Source organism: Babylonia areolata, chromosome 4 (assembly GCF_041734735.1).
Source record: "Babylonia areolata isolate BAREFJ2019XMU chromosome 4, ASM4173473v1, whole genome shotgun sequence".
Classification (NCBI taxonomy): Eukaryota; Metazoa; Mollusca; class Gastropoda; order Neogastropoda; family Buccinidae; genus Babylonia; species Babylonia areolata.
In genome coordinates, this window is record NC_134879.1 from 8,645,731 (window position 1) to 8,661,585 (window position 15,855).

General features: G+C 38.2%; 2 protein-coding genes across 2 annotated transcripts in view; one reads left to right on the forward strand and one right to left on the reverse strand.

Moving 5' to 3' along the window:
- Positions 1-7,985: 7,985 nt before the first annotated feature.
- Positions 7,986-12,502, forward strand: LOC143280829 (AAC-rich mRNA clone AAC4 protein-like). The gene is made up of 3 exons (XM_076585537.1): positions 7,986-8,699; positions 9,471-9,633; positions 10,776-12,502. The coding sequence occupies exons 1-3, from the start codon at positions 8,508-8,510 to the stop codon at positions 10,964-10,966; spliced, it is 546 nt and encodes a 181-aa protein (XP_076441652.1). The 5' UTR covers positions 7,986-8,507; the 3' UTR covers positions 10,967-12,502.
- Positions 12,503-12,645: 143 nt separating this feature from the next.
- The window catches only part of LOC143281379 (xanthine dehydrogenase/oxidase-like), a 37,700-nt gene continuing 34,490 nt past the window's right edge, over positions 12,646-15,855 (reverse strand). The window contains exon 27 of the mRNA XM_076586584.1: positions 12,646-15,422. Within this exon, the coding sequence (XP_076442699.1) occupies positions 15,369-15,422 (54 nt within the window). The 3' untranslated portion in view covers positions 12,646-15,368. The remainder of the gene's footprint in view (positions 15,423-15,855) is intronic.

The following is a 15,855-nucleotide window of genomic DNA, read 5'->3' on the forward strand; positions in this document are numbered from 1 at the left end:
GTTTTGTATGAAATTTCAAATTGTTTTGAGTGAAAATTCTACAGAGAATGTGAAGCTTTAAGTTTAAAATGGCAAAGTCTGTTCTCTTCCTTTTTGGGTCTTGTGCAATAATTGAATGGCTTGTGAGTATGTTTTGAGTCAAAATGGTTGTCAGCACTCAACCTGATTGTTCTGATAAGGGAATGCTGAACAAACAAAGAAATATTACTGGATACCTCAAGAGGTTATTGATCTGCACCTCTTTTCTGTCTGTAAAATAACCATGCAATCCAGTATCAGTTGTGACTGGAGACTAATGAGTAAGTAGTATACATGTAGAAAGCACTTGTTATACATGTATCATGTACTGTGTGTAGAGTATTTAGTAGTATACCATTGTATCTGTGTGTAGCTTGTCATTCTGTAATATTGTATTTCTTTATGCTTTATCATTCTAAAAGTAATCTCAATGTTTTTTTTCTGTACACATGATTTGTGTGTTTTTGTGTGTAAGAGAGGAGGTTTTGTTGTGGAAGGGGGATGTGTGCTTGTAATAGTTGTTATGGTTTCCAATCTGAGAACAAGTATCTAATACTCATTCTCAGTTCTAACCTACTACATTTGTGTGCCATGTTATGGTCCCATAATCCCCACTCAGTTTTTTGTTGTAGTTGTTGTATGTGTGAGCATGTGTCCACATCTCATATGAATTCAGCACTGAACTGTTGTCTTTGCTGGTGAACATAGAAATTTTCCAGAAAATGTAAAATACTGTCTCCAGAGTTTTCCATATAATTATCATACACTTTTGGTGGTGTTTTCATGAAATATTATTCTCTTATCTTACTGGGATCACCATGTTCTATTCATTATTTTATATCCTGTTGAGTTATTGCTTTTTTTCCCCCTTGCATGTGTGTGCATATCATATTGTTTTGTTTTCCTGTGTTGTTGTCTAGAGCTCCTTTAGATCCACTGAAAGTAGCAGCAGAACCTCATTGTTCTGAATGTCCTTCATGTGCTGATGTCTCCAGAGATCTGCATCAAAGGCAGTTTCCTCTCAAGTGCTGATCGATCTTACCCCCTTCCCCGCCCCCTCCACCTGGCCCCCTCCCACTCCCCCCCGCCTTCCTTGTGGGGATGCTTGGGGCTCATTGGGTATAAATAAATAATATCCCCATCTTCTGGAAATTATGTGCTAAAATTTCCTACTTAGTGGGACAAAGGGGAGGTTACCTATTTCCGGGAGGTTATCGGCCATAGTTACTTTCGTTTTCTCCGCATAGGCGGATAGTAGTTTGCACAGGACAGGAATGTCAGACCCCTGCCGGAATCTGCACTAGTTGGGTCACGGTAAGTATGTTATTTAAATGTAATTTTAGATAGAAAATTTCCTTTTTATGTTACTCTCTTTCAGTTGATTAGGAAATCAGATTGCAATTAATACTTTTTTTCTTCTTCTTTGTTAGTGGGCTGTCACATTCTTCACTAGTATAGTGCACGGGTGGGGGGTGGGGGAGGGGGGTTTACAAGTATAAGACTAAACTGTTTTTACACCCACCATGCAGGCAGTCATACTCTGTTGTTGTTTTTGGAATGGGGAGAGGGAGTATTTAAACATACCTCATCATGGCAATTCTCAGAATTCCCTAGTAACTGTTCCAATGAGCGAATGGCTGTTTTTGCATCTTCATCTGAAGGACATTTAGAGATTCCAAAACAATTCTTCACTTTGAGACATTTTTTTTCATCCATGTTCTCTTTTCTCTTGTAGATGTCTTTCTGTCTCTGGATTGAAGTCGATTTTCCACTCATTCCTCTCATTTCCAACCGTCTCCTGTTCCACTCTGTGCTGTTGTTCATCACTTAACATTTGTAGGATATAAATATCACTCTGCAATTTAGTTATGTTTGGTTCTGACTTGAAATGGGTACAGATTTATTTCTTACACAGAAGACAGAAATAAATTTATTGTCTCAGCATTTTTTTAAATTTTGAATTCACACAGAAAAGGTTTAACATGACTTTTTCCAGAATATGTTGGTTTTTTTCTGGAATTTGTTCCTGATTTTTGATTGTACAGTCCTAGACTATGTTAACTCAACTGCTGTGTCCATTGGAAAATGTGTGTTTTCTAATGAACTTTTGTTACCAAATTTGTATGTGTGTGCGTGTGTGTTTGCGTGTGCGCGCATACGCACACATGTGTGTGTGTGTGAGAGAGAGAGATAGAGAGAGAGTACGTACAAGAATGTGTGTGCGTGGGTGGGTGGGCGTGTGTGTGTGTGTGTGTGTGTCCAGCCTAGAATCATTTAAACAAAAATTTAAGGACAAATATCTGAACAATGGTATGATATCTGATATTTTGTCCACAAATGTGCTTCTTAAAAGATGTAGTGTAATGAATTTTCCCATAATTCTTTGTTGTACAGGATGGAGACATATTTAAACATTCATGAAATGTTAAGCAGTTAAAATGAAGTTTTAAGATCTGGGCAGCAGTACATAATTAGCTCAATATTATTCGTTAAAACTGTCATAAAATAGAACATTGCCATGTTTTCAATTTCCAGGCCATGGAAATGTTTATGGTGACTGTTAAGTAATTATCACAATTAGAATTCTGCTGCTGTTCTGGTCACAAGACCAGGTCACATGAGAATGATTTCATTAAGAATCATTTAGTGTTGAACACTCTGTCATGTTTCATTTGTATGTTCATGGAGCTATTGTCAAGAAAAGAAGAATACAGGGAGGAAAAAATCCATCACAAGTACTAATAGTCAGTGAAGATGTACTTAACTTCTTAAGACACTGTTATATTTCATTTTGTAAGTTCTGTTTAACAATAGTGCTCTCTTTGTATATATATATATATATATATATATATATATATATATATATATATATATATATATACACACATACATATATATATATATATATATATATATATATATATATATATATATATATATATATATATATATATATATGTGTGTGTGTGTGTGTGTGTGTGCCTGCTTGCATGCATGCAAGTGTGAGAGCGAGAGAGAGAAGGGATGAAAAACAGACATATTTAAAGAGAACACTGTATATAAATGTAACTTACATTAAATCTTGCACCTTGCAGTTTGCAAAGTTATGGAATGTGAGCTGTTAAATTCTTGATATTAGATGTGCACTGTTCATAGGTCAAAAACAACCACGCCCCATTTGAATGTTTATGTTTTTTGTCCCCCTTTTTGTTCAAGGTTTCGTTTGATAATCAGTTATGTGTAAAATAATATTTCAGACCTGATTGAATTGTGCAATATTTGGGCACTTTAAATTTATAAGTTTTAGGGGGAAAAAAAGAACTTTTACATTCTTGTTAACTGTTAAAGTGCAATATTTACAAATGGAAATTTGTTGTTTGCAAGACAGTGGTAATTTTTGTTTTGACAATTTGATTTATTTATTGACTCTTCAAAGTGCAATATTTACAATTGGAAATTTATGTCATTTAAGTGATTAGGAAATTCTTGTTCTTTTTCTGTCATGGCTCATGAAAGGATTTTGTTCACTAACACTTTATACAAATTTAGATTTATCAATTTATACTTAAACATTGACATTCAATGTTTATATGTCTGTACACGCACGCACACACACACACACACACACACACACATATATATATATATATATATATATATATATATATATATATATATGCGTGTACAGACATATAAACATATATATATATATGAATAAATATATGAATAAATGCACATATCTTACCTGTTGTCAATGAGTGAACTTGTAATTGTGTATAACTATAAGTCTTGCCTGTTGTCAATGATTGGACAAGTACGGTATGAAAGTAGTTGTTGTGTGTATGTATATTGTTGTGTTTTTGTTTTTTGGGTTTGTTGTTGTTTTTTTTGTTGTTTTTTTTTGCTTTGTTTTGTTTTTCTAATGATGAGTGTCCACAGAATGTTGTTGTTGGTTTTTTCCTCCAAAGGATCATTCATTCATTGTCCACAGAATGACTCGGATTAGTGCATAATGTGTTATTCTTTTTTCACCTTGGCACATTTGGGCAGTACACCCTGGAAACATTAATTCACTTATGTGGTTCTGTTTATCCCTCTTGATTGAAGCAGTGTTTTTTTTGTTTGTGTGTGAACATTTGGATTGCTGAAATAGCATCTATGGTATTCAGATTTTGAAGATGTTATTTTTGTAGATGGCAGTTACTCAATACATCAGCTTGCATGGGCTTATCAACTGACGCTTTTTTTGTGTATCAGTTGCTGAAATTGATGACTGGTATAAACAAGATGGTACAATTATAAATGATTTATACCTGTTCAAACAAATTAAAGCAAACTGTTATAATTTTTCACAAAGTCTGTTTTACATTAGTTTTACCTATAACCTCATGATCTAGAAGTATGGTCCTCAAAGTAATATTTAGTTGGTCATATTTTCTTTTGATTTAAACTAGAAATCTGCATCATTCTGTTGGAAATTCTGAATATGAATCAGTCCAGCAAATAGTGAAAAATGTCACATGGACACAAGACAGTAAAAAACAACTCTAACCCCAGTTGATACTTGTAGATGTGTGTTAGGACTTTGTTCAAACTATCTCCCCCATCACCCCCACCCCTACCCCACCCCCCATCTCCATATAAAAAGAATGTGAAGAAAGAATACCAGATGGTCAAGGCAAGCCTACTTCTTCTTTTTTTCCTACAAGGATTATGTTATAAAAATTTTTTTTTAATTGTTGTATCAGTTGTTTGTTTCATAGCAGTCAAATGAATAAGTGAGGAGTCATGGTCAGATGAAAATATGATCTTGCGCTGTATGTGTTCTTGATGTTGATTATTGAGTGTGTCAGTGGTAGTGATGTTCCTTATTGTATTACAGGGTTTTTGAAAAGTGTCAAATCCTGATCAGAAAAAGCTCCCAAAGTGCATAACTGGGCATTACTGTTATTCTCAAAACTCAGGGTGTTTAGGAAATGATGTCAAGTTTGTCATCAAACATCCGGATTTAATGTAAAAGCAAACACTTGAATTTGATTATTTCTGTGTAAGTGAACACTTGTTTGGTCATTCGAAGTCTTGAGCAGCTGCTAAGTGATATCAAATTGCTTAAGTGGGTGAATGGAAAATGTAACTGGAATAACAATGAAATGTTCATGGACAAGAGAAAAAGCAGACCAGTTGGTGAACTGTTTCATTTGTTGGATGGCTTGGATTGTTTAAAATCAAAATTTGACTGTTTTTTTTGTCAGATAGAGAGTTCTTACATTTCACATGACAACTGTTGAGTTTACAGTTGCAATAAGCTTTTAGTCAATCAGTACTTTAGAAATGCTCTGACTTCAACATTTTCTGGGGTGTAAAACTCCCAGACTAGAGTTTGATTTATTGAATTATTATTCATGTGAATGTTTTATAGTGGCATTAAAATGTGCAGAAGTACTTTATTATTTTTGAAGTTCAGTTGTAGATTTGAGAAAGGAATACAATTTAAAAAAAAAAAAAAGTCCCCCCTCTCTCTATTTTCACCTCATTTGAGATATTCATCATCATTGACTCAGTTAAAATGTGCAGTTGTTCATCATCGTAAATCTGAAAAAATATGTCATGAATGTATGTTAATTCATATATTACATATTATTGACTGCATTTCAGTTGTTAATCTTCGTAATTCTGAAAAAAAAAAGTGTCATGCACGTATGTTAATTTATATCATTATTGATTGCATTTCATGCCTAACACAAGAGCAGGACTTTTTGATTAAAGCACATCATTTTTCAAGTTGTGTGTGTGTGTGTGTGTGTGTGTGTGTGTGTGTGTGTTATATGCATTTTTTGTGCTCATGCGTCTGTGCGTATACATGTGAAAATGTTGTTTTTTTGCATCTTAATGTAAGCATATGGAGGGGCAGTATCGGTCTCATTTGCAGCCAACATTTATATTTTTACAAAATAATATATCTAAATTATCACAATCTGCAAAATGAAATTCAGCTCTGAACATCTCCATTTATCTCAGTATAAAAGGACTGTCAGTACCAGAACTCTCAAATGAATTTTCAATGAATATATATATATATATGCTATCTCTCTACATTTCTACACATTTCTATTTACACTTATAGATGTATACTTATACCTCAGTATACACATGTGTGTGCGCTTACGGGATAGGTTTATACAACTTTTTTCATATTAACGTACAATTATATTTCTATCTCTGTTCATTGGCATCTATTCATTGAGATTCCCTACATAGCAGTATATGCACACTTGCATTTGCGTCATTCTGTACACAATGCCCGGAACTCTCTGCGTCTACATACTGACACATTATTCATATGTGTATGTACATCTCTTATATAGGTGCATACACAGATTACTTTCCATTACTGATTATGCACACTTACCCATTTACTTGGGTATATCTGTGCACGCTACACGCATGCGTATACAGCCGCTTATTTCTTGTGACTCGATCTCTTGTCATTGGCATATTCCTGACATCATCACTTGAGTTGATGGAAGTTTATAATCCCTTTGCACATATATGTATTCATTTTCGTAAATTCATCCCTACCTTGCTTTCGGAGGACGACTGCCCTCACAGACAAAACTGCCTCATTCATGCCTGAATGTATGCTCCTTCACATATCGTATTTCAAATACACACTCACACACAGACACATGCAGACACACACACATATGCTCGTGCACACACACACACACACACCACACACATTGACACATACGCATCCCCCTCCACCTTCAAAAGAGCTCCCTAAGTGTGCACACACAAACTTCAGTGGCAAGTTCATACACTCCTTTTCACCCCTACAGAATTATTACATAATTCATCTGAAATATGATAATAAAAGACATCACAATCAATCACCCTCACTCCCCCAAAAATCAAACAAACAAACAACAAAAAGATCACTAAGTGGCTCAGGAGCAGTACAACAGTAGTCACCAGCACAATTAAACAGTTAGTGCATCAAAGTGTGTGTACATGTGTGTTGGGGAGCATATATTAATGTATGTGTCACTATGTGCAAGTGAGTGATGGTAAAATGTGTGTATATGTGTGTGTGTGTGTGCATGTATCTCTCTCTCTGTATGTGTGTGATGAGAAAATGTGTGTATCTGTGTGTGTATGCATCTGGTATGTGATTGTATGTGTGTAATGATAAAATGTGTGTGTGTGTGTGTGTGTGTGTGTGTGTGTGCAGGTCTCTGTGTGTGTTTCAGTGTATGTGCACACACATACAGTCTGTAGAGTGTTGGTGAGTCTCCTCTCAAGGGCTGGAGGTGCTAACTCAGTCTGTCTCCAAATGACTGATTATTATCATATATTATTATCATTAGTAAGTGGTGCCCTGCACATTTTGGTAGGCCCAGTATTATGGACTGCTGGCATTAAGTCTGCAACTGAGTGAACCTGAAGGTAAAGGGATTCGAGGCAAGCGGCATGATGGTGATACTAACTAAATGGGATACAAACAAACAAGCTGGTTTACATCAAATCAATCATCATTCAAAATTTTGCCCAATGTCTTATTAGTTCAGATGTTAAAAACACGAGTTTTACAACTGACTTAGCACAAAGTCTGATTCCTTGTCAGACAATCTCAAACTACAAATAGTTGAGCATGAATGAAAACTCATCACTCAGCAGAATCCAGTTATCATTTGGCATCGCTTACCGACTTGGAAAACCACTTCTCCCATGGAAAAGTCTGCTGGTGTATCAAAATAATACACCCTATAAAAAAAAAGAAACTATTCTACGATTTTTAGGTCTTTGATATAAACCAAAACTGGGCGTTTACCAGTCAGGAGATTCCCACAAAATAAACAAAAAGGTATCAATAAGAATTAAAAATGTCCAACAAATGGGTTATGAATCGGGGGAATACTCTTGCTCAGACTTGCCAAGATAAAAATAGACCACGAGCTGACGAAACGACCAAGAAATATGGGAGAACTCCTCAGTGCTAAACATAAAAGTGACGTACAACCTATTTGAAGCTATGTGATTGGATGAACTGCTGACAAAAATAGAAGATGACGATTTTTAGCCATAAAAGAGCAAGCGGTGGTGGTGCAAAGCACAGACGAGCATTGAGAAAAGCAGACGCAGTAAAGATATCGTGACAAATCATCCTTACTTCTCAGCGCACCGCTTCTGAAGCAGGACAGAAAATCTATTCAAACTGAATTTTTTGATAAAACAACAACCACAGCACAGGAAAATGGCCCGTCGAACGCGACACCGTCACCATCACCATCGCCGAAACTCTCACGGGTCCGCCTCCAAAACCTCCACGGACAAAAAACAAAATCCACAATGTTGCGCCCCTATCAAACAGCCTCGACACGACGAATGGGCGGAGCTACGGAGCGTCCACTTCGAAGTATGCTTATTGTAACCTGTACGTTGGTCCCGATTTTGTGGTTCGTGTTCCCAACTGGATCGCCCTGTCGAAGATGATAGCAGACTACACGTCAGGGGGGATAACGCAGTGTGATTTCGTTCTGAGTGGGTCGATTTCCCAGCTTCAGTTTTCGCCCGGGGGGTTCAAACTGCTGACACTCCCCAACGCAGGAGGCAGTTCTGTGTGGTCCGAGGCTCTGTCCTTTGAACTGCTGCAGCGTTGCTTCAGGGCTACACTCATCAAGGTAATTTCATTAAAAAATAAAAACATTATGTGACTTATTTTTCCTCCTGAGACCCGTGTTGCTGACTGCTCTCTCTCTCTCTCTCTCTCTCTCTCTGTGTGTGTGTGTGTGTGTGTGTGTGTACATTCAATCAATAAGAAAAAAAAGATAAGAAATTTGTGAAATGAAAATAAGTTTCTATCTTGAGACAATGAAGGCAAACAGTGTTGGAAGCAGAGAAACAGACCGTCTTATATCACTTGTTGCCGTGCCAGTGCGTAAAGTTAATGTTGAGTATACCGTTTGACTCGAGTGAGTGTGTGTGTGTGTGTGTGTGTGTGTGTGTGTGTGTGTGTGTGTGTGCCAGTGTGTCACGTGTGTGGCACGTACGTGTGTGTGTGTACGCGCGCGCCGCCGGGCGCATTATATGAACACTTGCATTTGTCAGTTAACTGAAAAAACTGATTTTAGAAATATTTGTGTGCTGTATAGCGGGGGCCAACGTGACTGATTCGATACATTATGTCAATGTTAAGTGTTGCTATATTGGGAGGATAAGAATGAGGGATTTTGTTTAATGTCCCCACCGGCGATCACACACACAGATCGATGTTGACGGTAGACAAATAAAACTGAAAGAAGTTAGGCAATTAATTTTTCACTTTTGTAAATGTTATCATTAAAAAAAAAAGCCACCAAAAGCCAACCTATTATATATTTTAAAATGTAGAAGCTGTAAGCTGTGTTGTGTCGTGCTGTGCAAAAATGTATCTTTATATTACTTTTCCACAGACGGAGATGGAGATAGAATATTTCCCAATGGGTGGTTCCATGACGGACTACCTGTGTTCGATATGTGGCTGTGACGTCGCCGTCTCCGTCACGCGAGCCATGAAGTACAGGGGAGATTACACACAGGAGGATGCAGAGCTGCTGCTGAACAAGAAGCTGAAAGGTCTGTAACATGAACCGACGGATTTGTAAATTATATAATCATCAGGTCCGTGGTGTTAACTCCTTGACTTGGTGAAATGGGTTAGACCTGAACTTGAAGCCGATGCAGGTGCTAATTTTTATGTACTTATCCACGGTGTACTGAATTGATATCGCTGACCACAAGTAATGCACGGTCCTGAGAGGAAAGTCCTGAACATTAATAAAGAATGGTGACAGACATCCTGACCTGTGAGCTCTCTCTCATCTCAAGGAGCTGTCAGCCTTTTACGGACACGCTCACTCGTTCAGCAGCAGTCAAGAGGTAATGAACTGTGTAATTAAAGTTAACTGACTTGAATACAGACATGAATTGATCAATGATCGACCAGAAGGCCTGATTTACCTTAGTATAACTTTGATATGAAATAGGCAAACATATGAGCTCTTGACCGTATAATGTTTTGGATGTCACTGACTTTTGCACATGTTTGAGTTGTGTGCAGCGTGCATGCATGCACGTGTTCGGCGTGCGCCCGGGCGTGTGTGTGTATTAAGCAGAGAATATTCTATACCGATCTGATTTTATGAAGGAGATATACATGATATCAGTAGACGGTGCGAATAGATTGATAATAGCCTTATTATTGCTTAATCGGTCTCTCCTCACTCTTTCCGACATAATATTCTTTTCAAAGCAGAACAATTTATTATGCAGTTGCTGATTAGAAGGGAATGGGATAATCGGTCTACTTTTATCGATATATGGTTTATATGTATGGTTGCTGTTCCAAGGCCAACAGACATTAAAACTAAGATATCATGGTCAACAGTCCTTTCAGGCCTGTTGGTCTTTCTTTTTGGATTTTCGATTCCCGAGAACATTTGAAAAACGTCTCAGTTTTCACGCGCTCTTCAAAAATGCAGTAAAAACATATTTCCAATGTTAGTAAAAGTCATGCACCTTTTTTTTCTAAATCCCGCGTGCGCGCGTGTGTGTTATGTAGACATTATTTTTGTTTCTATATATATGTTTGTGTGTTCAAGTTGTGGGTGGCTGGCACTCTCAACACATAACCTGAGTGTGGACTTTTTTTTTTACGCGACCTATGTACGTCAAGTTCACTTGTTCATAAAAGACATTAATCATAATTTTTTTTCCAGGCGTGGTGCGGTCCAATCACAATGCGGTCACCAGGTGGAGCAAGCAGATTCTGCACATCTGGGCTTCATCGGCCATGATTGCTAAGACAGTTGCTTGCGTCTATGATTGCATTGATCCCAAGATCAAGGCCAACACTGTTGTGCTTATCACAACTGCCGCACAGTCGCCATTCATCTTTGAGAATGGTTGAAAGTACCCATCAGAGATGACTACTTTTCAAGGTTTACTATGGAGGTGAACAGTACTTACTTGTGACGTCCCAATGACTTTTCACAGAAGACTATGAAGGTTGTCGACAGAATACTTGTTGAATGCCGGCAATTTCCTGATTTGATATCCTAAATTCAGGGTCATTTGTAAAGGGGAATTTTTGCGCGTTTTGCAATACAGGCATGTGAAAAATTACATTTATTATGTAACCCACCTTTCGAAACAAGAGTTGGGGGTGATTTCCTGTTTTCGTATCCTAAATTCTTGGACCCGCTGTATATTAATTTTTTTAGGCCGTATCACTGGTAAACCTAACCACTGGCTTGGATTCTGGATTTTAATCAGCATCCAAAACCAGAAAACGTAACATCAGATTCAAGAATTATGTCACACGGGTACCGCCAACCAGAGAGCCAGTGAGAAACCCAGTAGCGTGCTAACCATGTGGTCCTTACAACTACTGGTTCTACCGATCTCGCATAAATACTAGTGATTAGTATCTGTGACTCGGACTCACCTCCCGGAACAACACAACCTTCCCTGAACCAAGCCCTGAACAACATGACCTCAGTGAAGGCGTCGGCCAATAGGGCGGCTTACACTCAACTCCATCAGAACTGAGATGCAGACTCTTGATGCTTTCTCGGCACTTGAGAATGGATAGTTTGCATTGAATCCAATTAATGAATTGCATACTTTTATTACTCACCATTATTTTCATTGTCTGCTATTTGTTCACGTGCTTTTTTGTCACTTTCTTTTCTCTTTTTTTTTTATTCTGTTTTTATTTTTATTTGATATCGTCCTTGTCTTTACGAATGATAAAACAATGTCCACATTACTTCAAAGCACGAAATACTCATGGAATTCGAACCGTGGACCTAAAAGATATTCAAGACAGACACGAATTCTTTAACTACTCAGATGTGTGTGTGTGTGTGTGTGTGTGTGTGTGTTAAAAACACGGTTTTTGATACTTTTCTTGTCCGTAAAAAACTTGGTTTTTGAATCTTTTTTTTTTTTTTTTTAACACAGAAAACTTCATGAATATGTGTATGCATCGGAAAACTTAAATGATATATCAAAAATATTATGTTTGTTTGATACTTGTTTCTTATATGACTTTTATATCTATTTATATTGTTGCTTTTTCAGGTTCCGAATAACAGATGGTCCTTTACTGTTTCAATTGCCAATCTCCAGTTACCCTGTAATATTAATCATATGAAGTTAGTGTATCTTGCCTTAAATTACCTTATCTATGTTTGTCACGGTAACTACTGTGTGCCATATCCGTGCGCGCGTGCGTTTGACGGTGTGTGTGTGTGTGTGTGTGTGTGTGTGTGTGTGCGTGAGAGAGAGAGAGAGAGAGAGAGAGAGAGAGAGAGATGTTTACAAGAAACACTGGAAACACGTGAAAAAACTGCATCATGTAACATATTACAGAATGCATGGATTATGTCTTTTAATGAGCTAAACAATCACAAGCGAACTTTTAATAAACAGGTACAATTTCCACACTTGTATAATGATAAATTGTTTGTGTTTGGTGGTTGTGAAGCCTTGTTGCGGCATAAAGTATTGTCATCGGGAATATTATTGTATTGTCGCCGGCGACAGCATGTGCCGACCCTCACAACATATGATTGTTGCACTTCGGCAGGTACTGTCAGTGGCGACTACAAATGCACGTGTTGTCGTAAAAAAATTATAAAAAAAAAAAAAAAATCCAACCCAACTATCCCGACAAGTTGTGTCGGCGACAATATTTGCTGCAACAGGTGTGTGTGTGTGTGTGTGTGTGTGTGTGTGTGTGCCGCGAGCACGCGCCTCTCTCGAGCGGTATATTTGGCATATATGTATGCATGTGTGAGGTTGTGACTGCCAGTGTATGCGGGCATGTGTATTTGGCGAATGTGTATGAGAGTGCCGCATGCACTGTGAATGTGGGAGGTCGGAGCGCGGTGAGGATTCTGAGTGTGTTTGCGTATGTGTGGGGGCGGAGGGGGGTGTGGGGGAGTAGGGAGTTGGTATGTATGCGTGCGCGTGTCGGGTGAGATCCATTTTTAATAATAATTCTAGCATGCAAACTATTGCATTAAAGTATGCATAAACCATACTTATTTCCTAAAGCAAAATAGAATCTATTAATTTCTGACAGTTTTCAGCACACTGGTTAACAATGAGTGAACCAAGAAAGTGAGACAAACAAATATAATTTCCGAACACAAAGCTGTCAGTTAAATTCAATGACACTAGTAAACCAAAAATACATGGAAAATATGATGATCACAGATCAACCCTCGTCCTCTGCCCCCCCCCCCCTCCCCTCCTTTCCCCCTTCTGTCAAATGCCACGCCTCCCTGTGCCAAGCCCGCTCACTTCATGCTCACTTTCAGACAAGATCAGACTGGTCAACAGTGACGTAATGCACACAGTGCGGTGAAGTGAGAAATGTTCATACTCCCGCCTGCTTTCGACAAAAGATCCACTAAGTTGTGTCAGCTGAACATGTTTCGCAAAAAAAAAAAAAAAAAACAAAACAAAACCTCGTTCATCCCGTGAGGGCTCTCACGAAATTGCCACCCCTCTCCCACCACCCTGCCTTGATTCAAAGGCCTGGTTCAGTGTCGCAAAGTTTAGACTCTGGGTCAGCCACAGAGCAGTGTTCGGCCTTCTGCTTCGCTCTCTATCCCATGCTTGCAATATCTAGCTCTGTTACACCGCACATCGTCACACTCACGATATTCCCCTTCAAGCGAACCATCTGACACAAGTTTTTTGTCACACCTAGTACTCTGCTTAACGTCTTTAATGAATTGTTAATCTTCTGCAAAACAATGGCAGAAAAAATGACAAACCTTCTGCAAAACATTGGGTGACAAAATGACAAAGCTTCTGCAAAACACTGGCTGACAAAATCACAAACATCATTGGCAGCGCTTTTAGGTGATAGTCGTCCGCCATTTTCAAAGCGTCGTCTGAGAGGGATACTAACCATAACATCCAGGGATCACTATACAGAGCGTGATTGGGTGCTACTCCTTGTGAATATTTAAAGTAGACATGTCAAATTTTGTGACTGGTGCCTATTGCACACTGAGACTTTTGGGTCTTTCCGTTGAAAAAGAGCGGGAGGTTTCTGATCGAATAGTCATGCAGTCGGTGTCAATGAAGGCAACCCCTCCCCCACAGAATACTGGGTCGGAGGCAGCCAAAAGATAAAGGGCAGTGGCCAACTGGTCGTTAAAGTCAACTCTACAGAAAACTAGCAGAGTCTTGGTTACGGTGTTTTGTCACACTATGCTGCAGTCAAAGCCGCACTCATGGAAGAGGCAGAGAAATGGTTCCAAATTAGAATGTCATGATATATGGTCACAAACAAAATCCTCAAAAAATGGGAAAGACAGTGACACGTGCAATTTCTATCAAAATGAGAAAGACGCAGTTTAACATTATTTATGGTACTGTACTTTTACTCAACTGTATTTAGAGAATGGTTTGAAAGAATAGTGCGAAAATGGCTCAAATGTAAAGTTGAAAAAAAAAGAACAGGTATTATTTGGAAACGACTGTTATAACGAAAACAGATGAAATATCGAACAGATCATTGAGTGGCGAAACAAATGCAGAATAAATAGAATTAGACCATATATGAGACACTTCCTGGTAAACTGACTTGAGAAAGAGCTATAAAGTTGAAAATATATGCATTAGCTGGAAATTATTTACTAGAAAATGGTTCCCATGTATTAAAAGAATTGTGGAAAACAATAGTGTGTATACACGTTACATAAAACACCATACTAATACATAACAATGTTACAAGATCCACGATTATACACCTATACTATGAATCTGGATAGCTTTGCATTTTGTCATGCGTCACATAATATTATCGATACAATGTATAATTCCATTAATGATGTTCACGGGCATACTTGAATAAAAAAAATTGTCAACTCCATACTGGCTATCAACTATATTCCTGCAGTCTGCAGACCCGCTCGAACATTCTCGGTCACTACCACTTCTGTCTCCGCATACACAGTTACACACAAACATGCATGCACTGGGTTACCTAAAACCCTTGGCATGTGAACAAATGCAGACATTAAAAGGGAATACAGGAATTGTACATTGTTATGAAACAGATGGCAAATAACTTTTTGTGGTTATGCAGTAGGTTATTGAGAGAGAATGGGGAGAGGGGGGGAGAGAGGAGAGTGAGGCAGAGGAGGTACAGAGGCAGAGAGAGAGAGAGACAGACAGACAGTGACAGAAAGACAGACAGAGACAGACAGACAGACAGTGCGAGACAGACAAAGAGAGACGAAGAGACAGTGACAGACAGACAGACATCGGTTGGCAGTGGTGCTGTCCTACAGATCCACGAACCAGGGCCGCTTGTCGCTTCTCTTCTCTTCACCTTCATACTGAAAAGATACAAGAAAATTTTTTCACTGGAGACACTTCTTTTTCTATCGATCTTCACTTCATGAAAAAACAAGAGAGGCAAGGCCTTCAAGACTCACTTGTGATACACTTTAAAAAAAAAATCTAATCGTTAAAACGTGTTCTGTATTTGTTATTATAAAGCTTTGGGTTAAAAGAAAAAGAAAAAAAAGTCCTAACGACAGATTCGAACCCCGCGTGTTCGGATGAGAAGAAACTGTCTTACCCATTACACTATCGGGGCTCCTTAGCTGACGTTAAAAAATATAACATTTAAACATGCTTTTTTAAAGGGCGATAAATCGACTGCGGTATTCGCAGTGAGAACGCTGTTTAAATCATATTATTCTGGTGTATCTTGGGCATTCAAAAAATCTTTAAGGGCAATTAAAAATTCTTTTTAAGTCCGCGGTA

Excerpts from the sequence above, each read along its gene's own strand:
- LOC143280829 (XM_076585537.1), top strand. The coding sequence starts at position 8,508 with ATGATAGCAGACTACACGTCAGGGGGGATAACGCAGTGTGATTTCGTT. Across the intron at positions 8,700-9,470 it reads TCAGGGCTACACTCATCAAG|ACGGAGATGGAGATAGAATA; the intron begins GTAATTTCATTA and ends ACTTTTCCACAG. Across the intron at positions 9,634-10,775 it reads GCTGAACAAGAAGCTGAAAG|GCGTGGTGCGGTCCAATCAC; the intron begins GTCTGTAACATG and ends TTTTTTTTCCAG.